The sequence below is a fragment of the Triturus cristatus genome, chromosome 6 (assembly GCF_964204655.1).
Source record: "Triturus cristatus chromosome 6, aTriCri1.1, whole genome shotgun sequence".
In the NCBI taxonomy this organism is placed as follows: Eukaryota; Metazoa; Chordata; class Amphibia; order Caudata; family Salamandridae; genus Triturus; species Triturus cristatus.
In genome coordinates, this window is record NC_140589.1 from 1601377071 (window position 1) to 1601403042 (window position 25972).

At 40.0% G+C, this 25972-nt stretch overlaps 1 protein-coding gene across 1 annotated transcript in view; it reads left to right on the plus strand.

Annotated features, from left to right (window-relative positions):
* KCNK12 (potassium two pore domain channel subfamily K member 12) overlaps nucleotides 1–13186 on the plus strand; it is a 548326-nt gene extending 535140 nt beyond the window's left edge. The window contains exon 2 of the mRNA XM_085609372.1: nucleotides 12117–13186. Within this exon, the coding sequence (XP_085465498.1) occupies nucleotides 12117–13012 (896 nt within the window). The 3' untranslated portion in view covers nucleotides 13013–13186. The remainder of the gene's footprint in view (nucleotides 1–12116) is intronic.
* The last annotated feature ends 12786 nt before the right edge of the window (nucleotides 13187–25972 follow it).

Here is a 25972-nt window from a genome sequence, read left to right on the forward strand (position 1 = left end):
CAGGCACTCAGCGCTCTCTGATGGTGCGATATGTGGAGACGGTGGAGCCATGCCGTTATTAAATTGCATCCAGTATTTCTCTCAGAAAGATTCCACATGCACTCACTGGCAAATTTATGCTGCGCTGTCAGTTTTTATTAAGACAACAACATTTTCCAGAACAAGCCTAACAACCCTACGCGCTTCAGTCTGTCCACAGACCTTGTTCACGGCTTGTCGTGGAAAATGTTGCTCCCTTAATAAAAACTGAGAGTGAAACACACATTTGCCAGTGAGTGCATGTGGAATTTTGCCGAGAGGAATACTGGATGCAATATATATATATATATATATATATATATATATATATATATATATATATATATATATATATATATATATATATATATATATATATATATATAAATCAAATTTAAATTTGAAAGATCAAATATTTACGATGGGTTGTTATTTTGATTCTTGTGTTTGTATTTGTTGATCCTTTCCTAAATCCTTTCTTACCTGCAAACCCCTCCATATCCCTATGTAATACTCACCTACTATGGAGTAAGTATTCTCCGTTTACTAGACACTCACTCATGTTTCTCCCATGTTTACTACTAAAATGTATACCTACGTGTGCAAAGACCTCGGTAACCTGAAACAGAGACCTTTGCATAGAAAAGATATGAGAAGCAGAGGCCTCTGTACGTAGGATTGTGAATAACATTTTGTAGAATGTGTGTAGTACTATAGAATGTAACAAAATGCAGTTTGTGAATAGGCCCCTAAATGAGGATGTAAGCAAATGCATACTAAATATACAAAATATATTTTTCTTAAAGGTCTGCTTTAAAGAGATAACAACATAAACATTAATGTGAGCAGATGTGATACACATTATTCTGATGCAATCTTAAATAAATTTTGACACAAAAACGAATGATTCAAAGTGGATTGGTTTTAATGATATATAAGCAATTGCAAGAACTGACAAACTATCAAAAATAGATGTGTTTTCTTTTTGCCGTAAATAAACACCAGCGAGTGTTGCTGAATCTTTTGGACTGTGAATGTATTGATGCCAATACAGGAGGCAGCTAGCTCACACTTTTGGGAAATAGAGTTTTAGTCCAGAAGAGGGTCATGTTGTTCTCTGTATTTTTGTAGATCAAAATGAAACACTTGCATTGTTGAACTGACTTAATGGGCAGCCTGACAGTGCCATATTGGCCAGTTTGGAGGGCTATTGGCCCAATTCGAAAAAGAGATGTATGACTCATAAAGAGTCTCCCCCCTGCAGTGCTCAGTGTGGAGATTCCTCCATGGGTGTGGAGACTCCACACGCATAACTTTATGAGTCGTAAATCTCTTTGTGAATCAGGCCCTGAGTGTGTGGGCTGGTTTTATGGTCTTGTCATGGCCAACGGAATCGAATCAAATAAGGTCCACTTGCTGACCCTTTTAATCTATCCCATCTGGCAAGCCTAGGCCAATGCAACACTTAACACTTGCTTTCAAAGTCACACAATTACCTTTTTATCATAAAAACTATTTACTTATTAATTAATCTATTTAACCTTCCAAAAGATGAGGTACTGGTTAAAACAGTTTTAATTTCAATTTAGTCTAGTGACTTCTCGAACTTGTGATAGGTGACAACAACATTGGTCCTGGAAGTGATGTTTGGGGTAGCTTATAAATGGTGAAGTACAGGACGTGTGTAGAACAAAGACAGCTGAGTCAACCGTGACAACATCAAAGATAGTTCCTAATGGTGAGCTCAGCTTAGTCATGTGGAGTGTAGGTGTCCTGTTGAGATTGGGTCTAATTTGTTTCTCTGGGACCCCATATCAATAATGTCAGGATTACTCTTAAATTTGAACCACTGTAAGAATTTGTCTTTGAAAATGTATTATTAGAGAGTACACCCTTCCTCACATAAAAAAAGCATATTAGATAGTGTAATGTTTTATTGTCAGAAAGAGTTAACTCTCACTGTTCTAACAATCTATGTCACCGGTACATGATATAGTATTTATCAAGGTGCTAAACATTCCTTGAATGTGATAACAGCATGAACCCTATAAATCCTCCCTCCAATCTCATCAGGTTGCAATAACTTTTTCAGATTGGTTTTGAACTTTTTAGTCACATTAGAGTTGTGGTGTAATGAGAGAATGCTGAAGCTGTCTTGAACTTAATGTTATTATACATAGAAAAAAAACACTTATTGTGCCCACCAGATCAAAAGCTCATCTGTGAAGCTGAACTTTGAATACCTTGGATGTGAAGTTCATTTGATCACTGTAATTTTAAGAAAATAACTTTACTGGACTGGATGGTTGAAAGAGTAAATATTGTTTTTTACTGAAACATTAACATAAACAAACCACTTGTCTGGACATTGTTACTTTATCACTAGAAGTCCAGGTCCCATGTGAATCTTTCAACTATAATTTTATATGAAACCTGGATGTGAACAATACATCCTAATTGTATGATTTTCTTTAGTTATCGAAACATTCTCTTGGAATGTAAATTGTTGAGATGAAAAGAAGTACATTTACTAGTACATACATACATAGGTTGCAGCACCCCCATAAATCTCCATGTATTAAATTGCCAGCAGTATAATTCTATGCAATGTAATGGCAGCAGAATCTATGGGCAGCTCCATATAGACTTCATATAATTTTAAAATGCAGGCTACATCCCACAGGCCGGCTAGATCTCTCCTTGTTTTGTCAATGATTCCACAGCTTTTTGAAAAAGAAAGAGTCACCTGACTGTCATATGCACATCAAACTGAATTGCCATTTCGAACCACTAGAGCGGTATATATTATATGCATTATTAATGAGAAATAAAACTAAAAGTGATCTGTTGTTCTCTGTACATACAGGGCAAGTCTACATTAGAGCAAGTATTGCAGGGGATTACATCACAGGCCAATCAAATGATTAAAGCCACATTTTAATAACATAGGGTCTCAAGGCGGTCTCTTTGAAGTAGTAATACCTGCATCAATTTTCCATAGTGTATCTAGTTTCACTTATTTGTTTCAAAATATCTCCATTAATATTCATGTCTAATCCTTCAATGTATGAATTTGGATACTGGATTCCTACAGAGAAGTCCCCCACATAAACTGATTGGAGGACCTTATGTTCAATTTTCCAATCTCAACTGAATTAGAATAATTGAAGCATTGTTTTCTCCTTGAAGTATTTTTTAATTGTCCCATTTGAAATTAAAAAGTTTCAGTTTTTCTTGGTAAATGCCAGTTTCTTAATAAACCCTGACATACTTAAGCATGGTTCCCATCACTTTGATGAACCCATCATATGTGATCAAAATGCCAGTAATCATGAGATTTCATAATTTAGCTCTAGATTACTAAATTGCTGATTGTGTGAAATTTTTCTTACTCTCCTTTGTTTTTCTGCATTGAGTATCTCCATATCACTTGACTTCAGTCATGATTATAGCCTTAAAGCCCACTGCCGAGGGCTATGCTAGTTGTTAAAGGCCCTGAACCCAAGTTTCAAGGAGGGTGAGGGTCTTTAGCAACAGGTAGTGCCTGAGGAAGAAGGGCTATATGGCCATTCGAACATTCCACACACTAAGCATAGAATGTTTTAATTAAAAAGAGAGAAACAGAAAGACAATTATTGGACGGGGTGAGCAAAACACTGATACTAGACAACATAATCCTAGAGCTACTGCATGATCTTCAATGGGGCTCTCAACATTCCAATGTTCCAATATCTATTGAAACATAATTTGGTAATGGGCCTTTTCAAAAATTGTCACTGACATCAAAATTGCCTCTGTCGTCAAGTGTCCTAACTACATTGTTTAGCACTTGTTAAAAAGCAGCGGTCTTTGTGGTTGTGTGAGCTAATGCATCTTTGCTTTTGTAAATAAACTCAGGCCATGCAGGGTGTTAACAGGCCATGCTGTGCCAGTTGTCTTCTGCTTCAATACAGAAGATAGTTTTTTTGAATTTCAGATTTACTGTTTGCATACTGCTTTGCATGCATCCATGGTGACGGTGTAAATGTTTTCATTATCTATACATGATCATGTTAACTTTTGCTATTGTTTGTTGTTGTCAATTACTGATGGGTTTGCTGTGAGGAGTATCACCTTCTGTGTATATTCTACAGTTGTAGTTAAATCTTCACAATATAGATGTGATAAAAGTGTACAAAGCTTTTAATAACTGCTTCCTGTTCTGTGAAAATCGATTAAATCCAAATTACTATTTAACAGATAGTGTTTTGGGGTGAAGCACAAGTATGCTTCTATATCCTGGTTTTCCTTGCATTTCTTTATGTGGTGCATCTAATTGTTTTTCAAGATCCCTGCTCTGGCTATCTATGTCATTATTGAATTGGCATTGCATAAGTATTGAAATTGTTGATTTGAAGGTGTGTCATAACAGGTTATTACTTTAGCAGAATGTTGCTGGAGAACTTGCAATGTATTTGTATTATGTTTCCAATTCTATTTCATATTCTCTAACTTGTCATAATGTAGCTTTAGTGCTTAACCTTCACATTGCCCGCTCACTGATTTCAAGGTATCCAAAACATCAGCTATGTGTGCACAATTTATACTGAAATAATTAAGCTTTACCAATGTGAGCCTGCATTCACTCATCTATCCAATGCCACAGGATTTATGAGACAGACAAACTGGCAAACAGAGGCTGACTAATATTAGGATAACAAACTAAAGATTACAAAAATAGACTTTTCCATACCCTACCTGCCTTTCATAGTCAAGTGGTAGTTTTGGAACTTTTACATTATGCAGATGCAGGTGCGTCTGTCTCGCACACACGATTTCCAAGTTTGCTGCTGTTTTAATTTGCACATTCTAGTGCACTGTTTGCTTATATTTTTGGTGTGATCATGTTGACACATGTGACATGAATATCAAAATGTTTTTGAGATATTGCATATAACACAGGACTTGCAGTATGTTATCTTGATCACCATTTGAGTGTTGAATGCATTGCAGGTCATGAGGGAAGCATTCTTATTCCTGATGAAGAGCCATTCAGTTTGTACAGACTCAAACTATGGAGCTTATTTACAAGCCCCTTGCGCCGCCAGTACGTCACCTTTTCCCTGTATTTAAAGTGATGCACCAGCGGCGCAAGAGGCTTGTAAATAAGCCCCACCTTGTGCAATTGTCAAGCTTTCTGAGGCTCATTTTATCTGGACATTGAAGGAAAATGTCTGTCTCTGAAGCTCTTTAACAAACACTGCAATGGCAATGTGACTATGAGGAGAATTTACCTTCTTAGTTCCATCTCAAAGGATAACAGTAGGCTTCTGTGTACTTCCTAGAATCTGAACAAAAGTATTATTGTGCTGTGTAGCAGCACATCAGGAGCTGAGCATGAGCTGCATCCTCCTTGCTCCATGGAGCATCATTTGCGAGAAAGATATCAGTGACACGAGTAGGGTTAACTCACATGGACCGTTTGCTAGAGGGATGCTAAAATGCAGAGTTTTGAATTCAGGCAATGGGCGTTGGGGGGAATAATTAAAAAAAAATCACGATTGCACTGCCGGTATTATACTTGTAGTGAAAATCTTGAAGTTTTTTTAAAGGGCAAGTGAAAAACCCAGGAGCGGGGGGAGGGTGGGCAAGCACCCCTCTTTGCCCCCTTGGGTACACCCATGATTTAGACATGAAAAGAAACTACTAATGCAGCTATGCTGTTGATCAGCTAGTTATAACTTAAGTAGGAATTAGACTAAGGGCCTCATTTATGAAAAGTGACGCATCACTGCGTGAAAACAGTGATGCGTCACTTTTCACTGCGCCCTCCCTGCGACTCCAATGATGCGTCATATTTACAGTATGACGCATCATGTCGCAAGGAGTCACAGATACGTCAGTATTCCTGACGTATCTGTAGGCGCAAAAGTGACGCATTGCTGGAGTGTGTCACAAAAGTGACGCAACTCCAGCAATGTGTCCTTTCACATGGGGCAAGCCCAATGTGAAAGGGCCTGCGTCAGTCTTACGCCTGCTGTGAGGCAGGCGCAAGATATTGACGCATTTGCACCCTAGAAGTGGCGCAGTGAAATCTCGTAGATTTTACTGCGTCACTTCTACGATGCTTACTTACGTGGGAACGCCCACCCTGCATACATTATACCTGACGCAGGTATAATGTAGCGCAGGGGTTTACGCGCCATATTTACAAAGTGACGCATCTACCTAGATGCGTCACTTTGTAAATATGGCGCATCATGGCGCATGTTTTACGCCACTGGTGCGTCACAAAAAGTGACGCACCGGTGGCGCAAAAGTGACGCAGGGGCTCATAAGTGAGCCCCTAAATGTTTAGGGATATGAAATGTATAATGACTGTAGCTAATCTAACCTAATTTGTCCCTTTGAACATATTATTTGCTGAGCCGCTTATGATCTTTATAATCATTTTGCTTGCATTTGTTTAGAATGATTATTTTAAATAAACAGTAAAGTGCCTATTAATATAATCTACATAGTCTATTATAACCTTAAGATAAGAGACTCTGACAGGGTTTGTCTGACTTCTAATACCTCTACACGTATGCGCATAACTCAACAGGGAGAAATTAGAGACACTTTCCAGTTTTCCTTTTCAACGAAAACATAATAATTTCCCTTTGGGCCTTGGAAGTCTACCCAATGAGACCCCAATAATTACAGGGTAACACGACAATGCCTCTGCCTAAACACAATTTCAGCAGGGGTGACTCCTCCGCTATGGCGGTAGAGCATTGCCACCCCCCCACCCAATGATAATAGAACTGGTTTAAAACTTGTTGTTTGATTTTCCTTGTGCCGAATCTTGGGGCGGGGCCACAGTGATGACAGGCACTGAGGGGAGTGGTATGTGCACTCCCTTCACTGCACATGATGGTTTGGCTGGCCGTCTCAGGCCGGCCAAACTGTCATACACAGTGAAAGTTCTCTCTTACCCAGCAATGCAGCAGGTTGGAGGGAGCAGGCACAGCCTCCCAGTCTGTCCTGGAGCGCAAATTAAGGGTGCTCAGACCAATCCTGAAGAAGCATGGGTTGGCCGCAGGGCAGGCTGGGAGCATGTGCCTTCAGAAGAGAAGAGGAGAGGAGCAGACAAGTGCAATACAATGGAGGTGGGCAGCAGGTAAGTTATTTTTATTTTTTACATTTGTCTCCCTTATCCCACTATCCAGCTCCCCCCTTTACCCCTGCCTCTTTTCCCTGGCACGAGCCGCGCCTGAATTTCAGAGATATATTTGTCTTTAGTATTTACTACTTCTCTATAAAATGCACTGTATCTTCAAACTATATTCATAATCTCTTATCTTTTGTATTTTGTAGCCGTTGCTTAAGATTTTATCTCTCCAAACATTGTACATTGCTTTGTTTGATCCTGGGGGTAAAAATCCTAGTCGGTTCCAGCAAGCCTTTCATCCTTCTAAGGTTAATAAAATAGGTGCCATTGAGTTGGTTTACAATAATAATCTATATCTGTCAATAGCACCAAGAAGTCTCTTTGGGTGAATACTTTCTAGTCAATAGATCGGATAAATTATGCTGGAAAATACATTGCTTCATCCCATTTTTCTGAGCCTTTCTTCCAAAAAATTTCTTGAGGGATACTGCCCCATCTTCATGAGAGGGCCGGGTTCACTCACTCTAGTTGCTTGCTCAGTGCAATTTAGGGTTGGTATTATAAACATTTCTAGGGCTCTTTTGCAATCATAGTTGACTCCTGATTATTCTGGTTCACTTTAGTATTAACTCAGGGTCTAAATGGGTACATCTTAACTAGGACAACTGGGAGGTGGAGAGGTGCAAGAGAGAAGGGATCACACAACAAATAAGGAGCCATCCAAGCATAGAAAGTTCTTCATTTCGCTGTTCTGATGGGCTCTCCAAATGATAAAGAAGATCTGATGATGAGAAAGCTATTGGAAAAGGATGACTAATGATTGCTTTTCGCCCCTAACTGCATAGCGTTTTTCATTCATGTCACTGTTTCAACAGCATATTCCCTAATTGCTAACTATGTAATACTTCTTCCTGACTGAATCTATGCAAATAGCGTCTTGCTTTTAGTCACTTAGCCCACCATTTGTCCACACGTGGGCTTAACCCTCAAACACTGCCTGCACAGAATTTCTAAATAACTCATTTCACCTGCTGTGTATAAAGTGCTTCTCTATCCCTAATTACACTTGATAACTTTTTAGTGCTTTTCCGTAACGTTTAGTTTCCAGAGTACTGCTGCCTCACTCACTTCACTCTAGGTCTGCATGTAGTTTTGTGTTAACTCTCTCTATTTACTGCCTGCACCATTCTTTTGCAAAGCAAAGGAGTATGCTGTTCCTATGAGAGAAGAGGGAGAAGAGAGATGGGAAAAGGATAGAGTGTGTCTACCAGGCATTGGAGAGAGAGTGTGTGCTAGCACTGGGATAGCTCCAATAAGGAGCAAGGGCCCTCACACACCCGAGGGGTGCCATGCTTCATCATATGGCAGCTCCTCATTGGGCCAGTGCTGCAATGCCCAACGGGCAACACGAGGGGGCTCTTTGCCGGAGTTCTTTTCTGGTTGCCATCGTGAAGCTGTGGGTGTTATGAGAGGGCTTGTGTGTCATAAGTAGAAGTGGAGTGAAGTGAATGTGATCTAAAAATAGCTACAAGAGACTCCAAAGGTAATTTTATTCACTGGGTTCTTGTGCTATGCGTTAAAATATTGACTAGTGAGTCGTGGACTGAAGGGCGGAGTATTATACCCACTTAGGACTAAAGAAATGTGTAAGGCCTGTGGATGGTCGACATGTTTCATGCCATATACTGTCCAAAAGGACCTCTGTATTTCATCAGGACCTAAATTGTATCTACTACTCATAGGGGATGACTATCACTAGGTACTGCTCAAGAAAGTCACGTCCCCTGTAGTCTGGACTCAAAGAGTAATCCAATTTGTGTGGTAAGTGAAAGAGGTAAAAATTGTCTACCTTCTGGTAGAAAGCCACCTCATTTGGGGAATTAAACTGCCCCAACCATGACTAGCCAGGATGATCGCTGATTTAGTGATTGAAGGAACTTCACTGTAGTCTCCAGTTCATGCGGGACCTACCCACATCTGGCTGTCACGGGTTGAGGCATATTAATTCCCCAAATGAGGTGCCTTTCTTCCAGAAGGTAAACAATCACCTCTGAGTAGTAGATGCAATTTAGGTCCTGATGAAATGCCAAAATCCTTTTCAGCACCCCACACACTGGATGGGACCGTGGGGGACATTGTTGTGGTACCTGTACACTAGTGCTCTGTTTTGGGGCTCGGTACACTTATTCCTTGATGGTGGCATTATGAGGTGAGTCCTCAACAGAAACCCTCACGTGGAAACTTGCAGCATACTTGAGATTACTTGCCTAAATTACCATAAAGCTCCAATTTAGAGTGAGTGTATCTTTTTCTTTCCTGCAATTCACCAGACATGGGTTCATTACATTCAGAAGTACTATAACCAACCTAGTAGGTGCACAGGTGTCCCTGTGTTCGGTAGTAATATATCATACTGCAGGTGTTGTGCTTACACTGATGTGGTGAATCATGGGATTTATTACAATCAGCTGCATTTTTATGCCCTGATGTTTTTTGTTTTCATCTTGCATTGTCAGGATTTGCATAGCATGCACAGTATTGGTGGCTCATGTGTACTTCTTTTATAACCTGCGGCATTTCATGCGCTGAGGGCATATTGTATGTTATTTTGGTTCTTACCATGTCAGGACGATGAGTACTGACTCAGGATTTGCAATATATGCACAGTTGTTATGATGTATGTTGTTTGATCTATGTCTTATGTACAAAATATACAAAGAAAATCTGTAATTTTGTGGTGCATTTATTGTGTCACTGGAGTGAGTGGGTTGCGCAAATGCTCCAGCGCTGAACGCTACAAATCCCCTTGCTACAGACCAGACCACAAATCATTCACTCATTCACTGGTGGGCCCATAACACCAAACATTCATTCTACTTTCAGATCAATGGTCCTCAAGAGAGGGGAGTTTCTTTCCCTTTTATTCCATGCGCTGGAAATGGGAGGAAGAGTGCACCAATCACCTGATGAGTATCGACAAGTTTACCTATACCTCCCTACCTCACCAAGATCTCAATACATGATAACCTAGCAGTTCCTCCCATGCTATTGGCCATGGATCAGCCATTTTCTGGGAATAGCAACCCTTAATTCTTAATAAACAATATACATTGACATACTTCAAATAATAACCCGACACAGTTCTTCAAATGCAAACAATATGTTTATCTAATTTAAGCATAAGGACATCATATAGCATTCAATATTTTGGTTCGCATATTTACCTAATCTGGCTAAATGTCGTCCTCTATGTCAATTTCGGATCTTTCGTCTCTATGCCCATAAATCAAAAGAACAGTTCGTAAATTAATTCGGCATCTGATCAGTCCATCAGAGTCTCTGGCAGCATCTGTCCAGCAGTGTCACCGTCCTCTCCGTCAGCATAAGGTCGGGCAATCTGGTAAAGTGATGGTGTGCAAGTGATAGAGGCAGACGCATCTCAGAATAAGCAAGAAGTAAGTCCTACCCTCTCTAGTCTACTTTTATAATAAAATTTTATCGGAAAATGTTTCAATACATGTTACAAAACAATTTTAATTGGTTAACCAGGATTATTCTTCCTGCTTCACATACATCAAATGTTGCATTAGATGAAGCTTCTCAAATTTTGGGTACATTTGCAACAGTGTCTAATTCATTCAGGGCATGTTGATTCCCATACAGGGTCGTGTCCTTTGTGTCATCAAATATAATAGTTCATAGTTTAAGTCAATCCTTTGTTTGGTGCTTGGCGCTCCTCCCAGGACGACCTTCACGGATACAGTCTGCCTGGGGTCAGGACGAGGTCATTGTTGCTCATCTTTTCGCGCAGGCGAACTTCACTCAGTGACTTCTCTGTCATGTCGGGGCATCAGAATAGGGATGGCAGCCATTTTGTGGCCACTCTAGTAAGGTCAACTTAAGTAAAGAAACATAAAATGTAATTAATGCATAGAAATGACTATTAAAATGTTATTCCCTCACTAAACCCACTATGTGTATGTATTTATCTAGCATAAGCAACACGTATTGCTGATTTATACTCACAATTTAAAGCACGATTCACAAATCACATCACAAAAGCAACATATATCATGCAATTTTTAAATATCCGATATTAGTATGCGTACAAAATTAGTTTACGTATCAATCAAGCCATGCAAATGCGATTCCCACGTGTATTTTCTAATTAGTAATGTTGATTAATCACCCACTGCAAACAATTAATACTGTTAATGTTAATTCAATTATTCGTGTTAATTCAAAATGATGAAATGGAGGAGGTATACATTTCTTAGGGCAAACCTCGCTCCAGCACAAACACTTTACACATTGCCTCTGGGATAAGCATGACTGCTCCTGCCAAGCTACTAAGGTGGTGAGCAGGGGTTATCTTGTGTGTGTAGCTCCATTACCCTGACTAGAGTGGGGGGCTCTGCCTGGTTTAGGTGCATAACCTAGCCAACCAGAAACCCCATTTGTAGTACAAGCCCAGCGGAATTAAAAGTTATGTGCAGTTTTCATGGAGATTTCAGATGCTGAAAGCAGTTGAAAGCTCTATGTGAAACTCAAGAAAAAACATGCAGAAAACAGTGCAGAAGCCACTGTTGCTGATTCCTTAACGGCCCTGCCATCTCACGTTGTCTCTTTTTACTTTGTTTTACTATATGCCTCTTCTTCTTCATTTCTCCCATTTCTGTCTTTATCTCTTTTCCACTTAAAGTTTAATGATGAAAAATATGTTATAGTCCCCCAAAAATAGTTTATCTCTCACAGCCCTCTAGTGAAACTCCCAATTGTCTGTGTTTTTATTAGTTACACTCTTTGTTACGTCAAGTGAGATCCTTCAAAGGTAGCAACCTCTGTTGAGCTGATTGTAGATGTGAACTCTTCTAAAGCTATTATGTTTGCAGAATGTGACCTATAGTGGTTGTTGATTGCTCATCAGTCCATCTTGATTAAGCAAAATCCTTCTTTTTGTCTCTAGGATTTGGGATGAGCACTCCTGCAACTGTTGCTGGAAAAGTCTTCCTCATCTTCTATGGACTACTTGGGTGTGCTGGAACTATTTTGTTCTTCAATCTTTTCCTGGAGCGGATCATCTCTCTTCTGGCCTTTGTCATGAAGGCTTGCTACGAGAGACGGCTAAGAAACAGTGGCCTCATACCACCCACAATTCGGAGGGGTTCTGCCATATCTGAGGCAGACAGCCTTGCTGGATGGAAGCCATCAGTTTATCATGTAATGCTAATTCTGGGGATTTTTGCTATTATCTTGTCTTGTTGTGCTTCAGCTATGTACACACCAGTGGAAGGATGGAATTACATTGACTCCTTATATTATTGCTTTGTTACCTTCAGCACCATAGGATTTGGAGATCTGGTAAGCAGTCAAAATGCAGCATACCAGTATCAGGGGTTATACAGATTTGGAAACTTCCTGTTCATCTTATTGGGAGTATGCTGCATCTACTCTCTTTTTAATGTCATATCAATTGTTATTAAGCAAGTTTTAAACTGGATGCTGAAAAAGCTTCGGTGTAGGTGCTGCACAAGGTGTCATAGGAAAAACCCACGACTTGGACGTCGCAATGCCATCACACCAGGAGCACGCTTCCGCAGGAATCACTTCTCTGTGGAGACAGATGGACATTATGACAGCGACACAGAGGGGCGGAGATTATCTGGGGAAATGATCTCCATGAGGGATCTCACTGCCTCTAACAAAGTGTCCCTCGCCATTTTACAAAAGCAGCTGTCTGAGACTGCCAATGGCTACCCTAGGACTGTTTGTATCAATACCAGACAAAATGGCTTCTCAGGAGGTGTGGGAGCACTAGCCATCATGAACAATAGATTGGCAGAAACAAGCGATTCTAGGTAGAGGTTTATTTTTACTTTCTCTGCGGTACGATACTTTCACATTGCTGCTTTAAAACAAGAACTTTCAATTCTGATCTTTTAGAAAATGGTGAGTTTAGGTAGGATCCTTGCACATTCTTTTTTAAATGGCTTCTAAATAGCATAACATTTCATTAGCCATAAGGGTTTATATTTCATATTGCTAAATAACGATAAAACATGCTTTGGCAGGTCAAAAAGTAAAAGACAGATGTCTTTGTATGCCTTGTGCAATGATTGCTGAGAGGTGCTGAACCAAAGGTGAGAAAAATTGCACATGTTTATGCCATGGTCTTTATGCAATGCTATGTAAGCATTGCTAGCCTTTACTTTTTTTACTATGTTGGGTGTGAAATGCTTAATTACAATGATGGTATGGGGCCACGTGAAGAACAGAGTGCCAATCCACACAGAATTTTGCACAGAAATTATTAACTGCTTAATTGCAGGGGCAGTTTTGCAAATGCTGACTCGCAGAATTAGGCTGTATGGAGATGTATGCCTGCAGAAAGAACTTCCGGTTGGAGAAAATCTGCTAACATTGAGTTTTTTTCTTGTTGCATAGGAAGAGGAAAGGGAACGTTTCTTAATGTTGATCATGCAGAGTGCATGGAATACTAATAATGGGATCTTTGTGGGTAATTCCCATTTTACCAGGCTATTCTCACCGTGGGAACACATATAAATGTACCTCAAACGCAGGTTGGACTTAGTGTGCTTCTAGGATGGGAATGCGTATATTATATATTACAACAATTTAATTAAAAAACACCAGGAGGCACCACTCTGAGATGTGTCTACTGACTCTATGCATATGATATTTATGATACCAGTTTTTATTCTCTTTAACAATATGCAGGTGTTTTATGATAGAAGCAAAGGTCTCTGATAACAGGAACCAGAGAGTATATGACCAATAAGCATTGTCACTTCTCCAAAGTAATTAACCCTTTGGAATATTATTCCAAATTCTGTACACACCATGGCCCTTATTATAAATAGGGTACACTTTCCCTGCTTGCGCCATGGTGGACAGGGCTGGATTGAAAATGCAAACCAGCCCAGGAAGTTAAGTCAGACCGGGTGCGGAGGAGGGGGAGTCTGGGGGGAAACACTGCTGCTACTTTTGGTACAGAGGACCGATATCGCAGTGCTGCTGCAAAACCGGCCCCACCCTTCTGGCCCACTGGGTAAATGCATGGTGCCTGCTATGGCCAGTCCGGCCCTGATGGTGGCACTGGGCACAAACAGGGAAAGTGCACCTAATCACAATGAATGTGCTATCCTTAGGGAGGCCACAAACTCACAATGCCATGAGGGCAGCCCCTTCAGTGAAATATGGAGTGGTAGCTTTAAAGCTGCTCTGTGTTTCTCTGTACAGATGGCCACCCACCTCAACTTTGAAGAGGAGAGAGAGAGATATCCCTTTGAAGGCTGGTGCAGTGAGTGCTGCACCCACCAGCAGGGGGATGTCTGGAGATCCGTAGGACCCCCTTTCACCACTCGAGAGGGCTACCCTCAGGGGACGCACTGAAAGTGCACCACCTTTTTGTGACACACTGTGAGGGTGCCTCCTGTTTTTGTCTGTGTAGTGTGTGGGTGCAGAGACAAAGAAATGCCCTCATTTGCATGGGCTCTTGTCCCCATGCAAATTAGGAACACCCTCTCATGATAGCACTGGTGCTACATGTGCACCAGCACTATCAGTATAACAAAGGGGCACACAAGCATTTGCATCCGGGGGCGCATAAAGTAGGCTCTCACGCACATTATGCCCCCAGGATACAATGTATAATACAGCCTCGTATGTACTCTATCAGCTACTCACACTCACCTTATTGGCGTATAACCTTCAATGCACTAATGAAGCCTGGACTCTAAAGTCCTAAAAATGTTCATTTGCTTTATTTCAGTAGCATTTAACAATACCTTTTCATCCAAGTCCAAGTCCACATAGAGAACACTGTATTGCCATCTAGAGCATTGATGTCACAGCAATTCAATTAAAGTTCAAGGAATGCTGTTAACTATGATAGAGTGAAATATTTTTAAAAAAAGATCATTAGTAACACAGTGCTCCTGGTCTACAACAGTTAGAAAATAACTGAGCACATGAATTAACAAACATATGAGGCACATTTAAATATTATGTTGGCATGTGTTGGTAGAACGGAGAGAAATCCACAGCTTCTGAGCAAGAACTGTAAAACAAGCTCCTTCCCTTTGTATTCTCTTTCGACCTGGTCACAAATATTTTTTATGCACCTAAATGTAGCAAAATCACTGAATTTCGTAACATTTCATAACATTTCTTGGCTAAAGTTTCAAGTCAGTTTTGCCTGTGTAGGACCAATATAACTGTGACTGAGAGGCCTTTTCTGTTGAATCCAATCCCCTACCAATATCAAGCATGACGTCTGATTGCAAGGTAGGACCTCATGTTAAATTTTCCGGTAGGTATATTTGACAAATTTCCAGAAATTTCACAGACTTTTTCGTGGCTAACCTAGCTGTGCTAGTTGTACCTTACAATGGCAACCCCAAATACAGGGCACAGAAGTAGTAAGTCCAAAATTGGCCATTTTTCTGCCATCCGAGTGAGATGTAGAATTCTCCTTAAACATTGTTAGCTGGAATATGCAAGCAGCTACCACCATGTTTACTTGAACTTTAACCAGCTGCCACACTGGCAGTCCCTGACCTCCAGTAGAGATAGACTCCAGTAGACACTTCTTAAAGTCAGCCAAAAGTTAATTAGCTCGAAGCCTTTGAGGAATATCGGTGCTAATTGAATATGAGTAGTGGTGGAAGCCATGCAAGTGAATACGTGTCGAAAGAAAGGGCTTGAGGTTTCAGGAGTATATCCAACTAGGAAAGAGTGGCATCAAGAGCCAGGTCTCTTAAACCAAATGTGGACATTTCATTCACAATTAGTGCACATCCAATGACACTGACTAATCTAATAATATCAGGATGCTGTCACAGCTGACATCTGTTGCTAGATAAATGTCATGCATGATGACACTGTACTCCTGCCTGAACATTATCTAAGACATTGTTATATTCAGACATCTCAATGCATGTTTGGCAATAGGTTGCTCAAGTCACTTGTATGTATAGCTGTTTAAAAGTCTTCCTCTGCCAAGGATGGAAAGTAACAAAGAATGGAAAGCAGTGGGTCAAGGCCACTGATGGAGCAGAAACCTACCCTTCTACCCTGAAAACTGGAGAAAGAAAGCTTCTAGATCTTTGCACAGTTAGTGTGATGGCGGTGTAGCCCATTTTTCTGAAATATGATCTGTAAGATGATGAGTAAATTTAAAGACATCTTTGGAAATATTTTTGCCTGTAGAATTTTAGAAGAAAAATAGCTGTAGAAATTCTTCCTCTACTCCCTTCCATAACTTTTGCAAGTCTACACATATACTAGTTTGTCTTCATCCTTTTTACGGTGTCTCTATCTGCAGTCGTCTTAAGCAGGTGTTCAGAGAACCAGGGAGCCACTGTAACATGTGCCTTAGTATAGAAATGGGGCTTACAGAGATTATCAAGAGCACCATTTAAGTAGCAGGGTCTAGGAATAGGTGGAATCAAGAGGCAGGAGCTTGCCATTGCATAGCAGGAGCCACAGCCCCATTTGTTGGTGTTTATGTGCTTACCAAATGTTGGAGAGTCAAAGCTATCACAGATGAGGGAGGCGACACACTCTCTCTAAGCACCACCCCTGCACCGAGACATAGGAAGAGAGTGAAATAAGGAATGGTGGAGCAAGAAAGATAACTTGCAACACAAAGTAGTAAAATGTAAGCTTATTCAAAACATAACTGGAATAATGGCCAAAGTTAAACAAAATGTTTGAGAACAAATGAAAAAGCAGCTTACCCAAAAATGTCAGAACCCCTTCCAATGATACAATAAATAATTATTGTGGCGACAAAAGCTCTCAAACTCATGAAAGCAAACTAATAATACACTGCAGAAGTGGAGTCATATGTTGTGACAAAAGGGAGGTGGTGATACCCTCTCTCAACACAACACTAAAGCACTAAGAGCCTCATTTACAATGATTTGTCATTGGGCAGCGCCACAAGTCATTTAGCTGTGCTGCTCTACACCAAATGCACCAGATACGGTCCTTTCAGCCAGCGCTGCCAGACAATTTGGTGCCTAGCACTGACGCAGGCACCCTTGCATCATGGTGCAAGGATGTCTAAGTTGTTGGAAGGGTTATTTTTGTGCAGGAAGGGGCAGCAGACAAGCATAATGCAGCACACATGGAAAGAGGACAAAACAAGGAGAAATAAAGATATTTTTCATCGTTATGCCTGCCCTGGGGAGTCGTACAGTTTTTATGCATTCCCAGGTTTACACATCCTTGTAAATCTGGGAATGCATGAAAACATTTTGGTGTTGCGTGGGAATACCCATCTCAATGCCCATAAAATGCCTCACTGACACAGCGATTTGAGTTGTGTTGCCTTACACCATATCTATAAGGCCATGAAAAGCCACGCCAAGAGGCTGTGCATGGCCTTGCGATATGGATCTGCACTCTGCGCCGCAGGAGCATCATAAAAAGTGACTCACCGATGGCGCAGGGGGCTTGCGAGTAAGCCCCTAAGGGCCTCATTTATGAGTTTTTGCCATAGGGCAGCACCGCAGGCTTTTCTGCAGAGCTGCCCTATGGCAAAAGAAAAGGGCAGGAATGCACCATATCAATCAGATATGGCTAATTCCTGTCCTTTTTCCCTTGCCTGGTGCGCAATTGGCTGCTGTGAGCCAAAGCAGGCACCTTTGCACCATGGTGCAAGGGTTCCTGCGTTGCAGGTATAAATGTGTTTGTGTAGGAAGGCCTTCCTGTACAAAAACAATCACAAGAGGCTGTTTCCTCTTTCTCTGTGTGCTGCAGACGGCAGCACACAAAGAAAATGGAAAAACAAAGACAAATAAAGCTAATATCATCATTGTGCCTCCCTTATGCCTACCCTGGGGGGGCATACGTTTTGGCACTGCCTCAGAGTTATGATTTCTCGTAAATCTGGGACTGTGTCAAAAAGCCATGGATGTTGCTGGGAAAACCCCCAGTAACACCCATAGCACGCCACTTTAATGCGGAAATCCGCACTAAATGGAACAATATTTACCAGGCAGCATTATGTCAGTGGCTTAGTGCTGCCTGGTAAATATGGAGCACAAAAAGCGACGCACCGGTGGCACAAGGGGTTATAAATATGCCCCTAACATTTTTCTAGAGCAAGATAGGTAAAAGTGGAGCAAGAAAGAGGACTTGAAGCACAAATAGGTTCATAAAAAATAATGTCAATCAAAACTATCTGGAATGGTGTCCAGATTTAAATAGAATGTTTATGAACAAACAAATAAAATGAGCTTGTCCAATAGGGACAGATGCCTGGAACTTTTAATGGCATAGATAAATAATTTCTGATGTGACAATTGAAAGAAACAATCAAACCTCTGAATCATGCAAATACAATTATAGTGCAGGATTATACTAAAATGCACCAGGAGACAGCATTCCCTTTCACTCATAGTTTGCAGCCTCTAAAGAAATGCCCATGCTTTGCTCACCACAGAGACAGCCTCTTGCACTCGGAATATGCCACCTTTGGGTACACTTCCTCTCTAGCTCATTTTCATATTACTTTGTTAAACCTTTCACTAGGCAGGATGTAGCTTGATGTTTTATCTCACAGGTGATTGCACTTTAAACATCTCGTTGTTAACTGTCTGTTGTGCTCTGTGCTGTTTTTCCTCTTTGCCCTGCAACTTCAAGCCCTAATTTGTAATTGTCAAGGGACCCTACCTGTACCACAATGTAAATGTTCGTCTCATGCTCCCCAGATACAGCCTGTATGTAGTAATGTTCCTCACTACAGCTTATTCTGTAACCTACAGCACACACAAAGATGTGAAAGGCTTCTGCATTGTGTTTGTTCAAGAAAGGCAAAAGGTTGGGCCTCTCCTAAATAGTCCCCATTACCAGGTTCAAACAGACTCTGCAGTTTCACTGCTCCTTCCACCATCTACCACCTACCAAAGGGCAGTGCTTCAGGAAGTTTAATCAGCAGCCCCTTGCTAATAAATTCTTCATGTATTCTTTAAAGGGAGCCCAGTCACCATCCTCCTCACTTCAGTGTCTGGATCTCCACCCCTGCCCCCTCTGGAATGCAGGCAATACACTTCTGAAGTCAAGGGAAGCTGCCCTCGTCCTTCATCCTGTGATATTCCACATACAGGGGCATCCAAAATGGATCCCACTTTGGTTTCATAATTAATAATGTCAGCCAGACTTGAGGATGAACTTAAGAGACATCCACCCATCTTTTGTAGAATCTCATTTTCACTGTTTCCAATATTTACCTATATATTGATTTCACATTGCTATGATCTTGATGTACTGGCTTTCTTTGAATATAGCTAAAGGTCTTGCTATTTCCCAGGATATGTGTCCACCCATTACTTTATGCTAACATACCCTGAGCTGATCATCAGACCTTGCCGGAGCGATGGTCCAGTGGTAGCCTAGCTGTGAACAGACTGTTCGCCTGATTCTAGTGCCTGTTAAAAGTACCTACTATATCACTATATGTCACTATTTTCACATGCTGTTTTTTTGCACTGTCTCGCATCCTCAAATTACATCCTATCTTAAGAAGCATCCTCCATATTTCTAAATCCTGCATGAAAAACTGACCTTTAAAAAAACTTTAAAATGCTTCTCCTTTTCCTATCAATGGTTCTCTCCCTCCCTTCCATCCTCTGTATTCCTCCTCTCTCTGAGCCCAACCATCTCAAAGTCTCATGTTTGTTTGCCTTAATGCCTGTAATTCTGGAAATTGTCCACAGCTCATTTCAAAGAACACAATCTCTTCTTCTTTGAAAGTCATTCCCTGTAACCTAACAGTACCAAATCAGCTCCAGCTCATCCACTAGTCTCATCAGCCATCTGCGTGAACTCACATAGATCTCCATACTGCTGATCACATCTAACCCTAGTATATTTCAAAATATATCTCAAGATATATTGGAGATTCAAAATACAGGTTTTGTTCAGTTTTTGTACAAACCAATGAAGGTCTTCACATTAACTTCAGTTGCTCATACATTGGAGCCTACACATTAGGAAATATGTATTACATGATTGATATTGCAGATGATGAAGCTTATAATAGCAGATATAAGTATACCAGCTCGAGAAACTACTGTTTTGGTCATACTCAAACCACTACAAGTGCATACATTTCAGAATTCCTATATGCAATGAAAATAAAGGTTGGAAAAGATGTATAGCAAATAAGCAGAAAGGCCCCCCCTATATTATTTTAGGTCCTAGAGGAGGGGGAAGCAACAAAAAAGTGAGAAAAACCTCTAAACCGACCTAGATCATTTATACCACTGGCCAATAAGGCTCATACACCAAACATATCCCCAAATATCTTCTGGAACCAAAATTAGTTCATAGGACTGTATTTATTATTTATAAAAGATATTTTTTTCTTTTTCTTCTTTCAGAAATCAATTACTTTAAATTGGCACTAAACATGGAAAAAAACCTACACCATAAATACCGAACAAGTAATATCAGTACTTCAGTACATTTTATGAGCCTAGCTTATTAAATGGCCCAATACATCAGTTGGCCTAAAGTGACTAAATAGAACAGATAGTGCAATATAATTTTTAAAAAAAGTTGTATATACTTGATGCATTCCAACTAACTTGATGCCGCTGCATTCCTGCTTTCTTCTAGGCTTCCTGCATCATAATGCGACACTGTACAGATCTATGGTGGTTGCTGTTACAATAGTTTTGGAGCTTAAGTTTTACAAATTTGTTATTGTTTAATGCGTAAATGATGTTGGTTACTAACACATAGCTACTGGCACAATAGAAATAGGCACAATAGATACAGGTAGTTCAATATCAAATAAATCCATAACTTATAAAGTGGCTGACCCTTTCGTATTTCACATGCGAAAGAAATTAGGGCCCGATTTAGATTTGGACAAAATGGCAAACACTGATTCTCAATATGAACGAGTGAAACTTCACTCGACAACAGATTGCACAGCGTAAATAAACTTCTCATATTATAAACAACACACTATGCATTATACAATGTTTGACTTGAATATTTTAATCATCATGTATGTGAATAAACAATGTTCTTTTACATAAATTAACAACAACACTCCAAAATATACACAAAAATTCAATCCAAAGTTCCAGCTTTTGTTTTCCGTATGTCAATAGCCCTGCCCAATGCATTTCGGGATTTTAACCATCCCTTCTTCAGGGGCCTCTGTGAAAATAACATAAACATCTTTTATATCATACTGTTGTTGTGACCTCAGTAAAAAATCAAAGCACAGGGATAGAAGTCCCTTCTCCTTCAATGCAACCAGTCATGGCAAAAGGAAAACTTAAAATGAGAGAATGTTCTGTGAAGGGACCCCATGCCTTCAATTTAGCCAAACCAAAAAACCATAGTGCAAACACCGACCCACAAAAATCACGGTAAATAAAGAAAAAACAAGTGTTTAGTGCCATCATATGAGAAACTTTTGCTATGGAATCAATTGTATGAAGTGAACTTAAATAGTGAAAAACTCTCCGTGTACCAAAATTATGCTCCCCTAATTTTATGTGCACGATAATGTGAACCAATTCATGCTCACAAACTAGTGCAACAACAACCTGTGTTGGGCACTTACTCTGAGCACATAAACATCAGGATACATTGTCTGTTTACCTGCTTAGAACACTCTGATTCCCCATGCTTTCCACATATGTGAGAATTTTCCCCTACTATCCACCATTAAATGAAGCCATTAATATTTGTTTTCCAGGGTAAGACTGACTTATCATGAGCACTAAAAGCATTTGGCATCCTACAACTACAAAATCACACTAAGCAAGTTAATCATGTTACTTGCCAAAGTCCTCAGCCTTCTCTTTTCAAAGTCCAACTAAGTACATCGGTGCATCATTTACTTGCATAAGTATGTAGTTATTACTAGATGTGTAACTCAGAGTGTAGCAGGTTTGGAGCACACATACTTCACCCTCTATAAGTACAAGCTGTCTTCAGTCCTCTTGTCTCCTTAAATGGACCTCTAGTCGAATCATGAAAAAATATTTTTCTTCTACTACAAGTGACTTGCTTTTTCTTGAAAGCACGGTACTGTGACAGGATGGCATCACCACAGCATTGCCATGTTTTAGTCACTCCATTATTCCTTGTAAGAAGTCATCAGTCATTTACTAAGTTAACTTGATGCTCCCCGCCATCCAAAAGTGCTTGTGCTCCCAGACATGCTTAACCTCTTCTTTTGATTTCGTACATTTCTGCTGCACAGGGAATCACTGGCATACATATTGCTGTGTAGTGCTGCAATTCTTTGACATTTTTCTGGTTTTCTTCTCCCTCACTGAGGTTACTGTTGAAGTCCCTTTCATGGAAAATATATGTTTTCCCCTCTCCAAAGAGTCCAGCCTTTGCTGCTGTCTTCCCCAAATACACTCTAGAGTATTCATCCCAAATTATAATATATCAATTGAGGTTTTCACCTGCAAATGCTGACTGCTCACCGGAGTATCTAATCTCCTACTTTTGTTGAGCCTGACGAGAGGTGATGGATTGAGGAAGAAATAGTTTCTTTCCTGTGCTTAACTCTCCTTCACTTTTTGTTCCTATGCTGCTACTCAAATTAATATGTAAATTCCATCGTTAGCTCCATTACCAGCATGAACTGTTGGTTAACATTGCACTATTTGATTCAGATAGATCAACCTGCCTAGGCCTTGTCTCAATCTCAAATGGTTCTACTAATCCTTTTTAGCACTTCACTTCTCTTCTTCACAACAGTCTGCTTGCTGCATAATATCATCATATGTCATTAATTTAACATTTTGATCCTCAACCATGAATCCGAAAAGTTCTCCGAATTTTTGAGTTGGAACAAAATGCAGGAATAAAAAGTAATGGACATAAAGAACAACCCTGTCTGGTAACTCTTTACAAAGGAGAATAAGGAGATTGAATACCGTAACCTATTACAGACAATGTAGGAGAGGATTATAACAAGGAAACAAGTTCCAAAAATGTAGGCCTATAACCATGCAATCTCCTCCAGTTAATGCTATGGAAAGCTAGCTCTGCATCAAGAGTGACTGCTGGAATGGAGCGTTTTCACTTAGATGCTTAAATAATTTTATTAACCAAAGTTCTTGAATTAGCTGCGATAGTTTGACTTTTAATAATAAGGCCTGACAATAATCTACTCTCAGAGCCAAAACATTTACAAAAATCTTTCAATCAATGTTTATAAGCGATATAGGTCTATAATTTTGACATAGGGAAATTTTTTATCTTTTTTTAGGAATAAGACATAGCATGGTGTCTGGAAAGGAACCTTTAGATTTAAATGATAAATTAGTGTAAATAGTATTAGGAGAAGAAAGTTTAAGAATTACAACTTAAATTCAGCTGTAAAGCCATTTGGGCCAAGAGCCTTGCCAGTTGCCAGTTTCTTTAGTGCATTAAATAATTCTTGATTTTCAAAGTGTCTTTGGGGGAGGAAAGATCAATATTATCTGTGTTTTTTCTATAATTTAGTCAAGTAAGCATCTAACAATTCTTCTGAAGGAATCATTTCAAAAAGATTCTGATTAAACTTTGTGAAGCAGGCTACAATATCTGCATGTATAATGCCTTTTTTAGCTCTCTTTATTATCTACAGCCTTTACAATTGATTCTTCTTTTTTAAATTTTAGGTGGGTTGCTAGTAAAGGGCCTTGGCCGATTTTTCCCATCTTAGGGGTCTATTATAATGTCAGGCGGATCGCCACTGGCCGCATGGCAGTGGTGATCTGCCTGACATTATCTCCTGCCCGCCTCCCATTTCCACCCCTCCACATTATGATGGCGGGGGTACCGCGGCGGACGGGAAGACCGTTCGCCATCGACCGGACGGAAAAGTGTTGAATATGGTGGCGTTGCCGCCACAGAAAGGCATGTGGTTTTCACATTTGGGGGCCCGTTGTGGGCCCCCAGGATGTTGGGTGGTGGGGGGGCACATGGGGGGTACCTATGGTATCCCCCTGCATTTGCATGCACAACGTGGCAGGCACCGCGCAGTGCCTGCCAGGTTGTGAATGCAAATGCACAAATGCCTTTTTTGCATTGCGGCGGGTGCTGCTGACAGCACCGCCCACCGCAATGTAAAAAATACAGGATGCGCCCGCCAGTGTGGCGGGCGCATCCTAATTGTGTATGCGGGACCGCCGCACACATAGCGGGCGGTCCCATTTCACGCACCCGCCATCGTAATAGACCCCTTAATATTGAACATTAAGCTTAAGGAGATAATAATAAGCCTTCTCTGCAGAAGATTTATTAAATTGTATTTTGGTGTTTACTAATTCATCTAGATCAGCTTTATAAGTTAGTATTTGTATTGATCTTATTAAGAGTAGGCAATGATTTGCTTTCAGCTTTTTACCTCTTAATATAAATAGAACTTATTATATAATCTCTTGAAAAAACCCTAAATGCATATAGCCAGATAAGTCATAACTCTCTGCAGTTTAAGAGGGTTTTAAACCCTTAACATTCCATTTAATAATCCTAAAATGTATTATATGCTAAACTGTAAAGAAATAATTGTTTCATTAAGCAGAAAAATACTGGTGCCCCTGAAAGAAACAGAAAAATACTATACACAGGATAATAAATTCAGCAGTTAGAAAAATGAAAGAAGGGGAAGACAACTCCAGACATGTTAAACACGATTGAACCGGTGACAAATGTCTAAGTCGCTAAATAGAACTGTAAGAAATACCCATGGGGTATAGATGTAGAAAAGCACCTAAAGGAAGTTGTATGAGTCAAAGCTCTGACAACATGTAATGCCAAAGATGACACTGCAGAAAAATAATTGGCGCAAACAAGACTAAGATTTATAAACCATTGGCATAATTCTTTAAAAAGAAAGACAACTTACCTACAGAAACAATAGGATGAAACTGGGGAAATCAGGGAATAAACAACAGACGGTACATAACAACAGACTTCTATGAGGGCAACAGAATGCTGCTATATGAAAGATAAAGATAAAATAATCTGAGAAATTGAGAAACAGAAAAAAAAACAACTACATACAAGCCTGCATCAAAATTAAGAGATGCAGGAGATGTGCTAAAAATTATTATTACATTACAGCAATAAAGAAAGAGAAAACAATGATACCTTCACAGGACAGCATTGGTTCCTAAACCATAGTTTTCTATTCTGTGCTCTTTACTAACTACTTTCAAACTTTTAGGATCCTCAAAAGGTGTAGTCTTCTCTTTATAAGTGACTTAGAAGAAACAGGGATGTAGAAGCCGTATTTCGCATTCATGACTTTGAGTTGGGATTTTAACACTAAACATTGCTTCCTTTGATTATCAGGCACATTTGATACAACGTGTGAAAAAAAAATATTGCCAGACCTTTAAAGATTGTGTTTTTTAACTTGGCAGCTGAGTGAACCTCCATTAGTTCAGTGAATTGCAAAAGGAAAATACTGATACCCCTGGGTTTGGATTTGGACAAGGATGAAGATTCTGGACCCAAAAAATGAGCTGTATCAATGCAAAAGGGAGATTGTCTTTTGACAATTATAAGAATAATCTTTGACAACAAGGAGGTCATGTCAAAAACCTCTGCACTCTCTGTTATACCTTATAAACGTAAGTTATTCCTCCTATTACTATTTTCAAGTCTTTAGTTGATTTTTAAGATTCTCAATCCCTTTTGCCATGACGGCAAAATCAGGTACAAAGTCTTGCACACCGCTATTCCTTTGTTCAGCAGTAGTGTCTTTGTCACTCCCTATCAACACTTCTCGTCAAGTTTCTCTGCGAAACAGTGGCAATG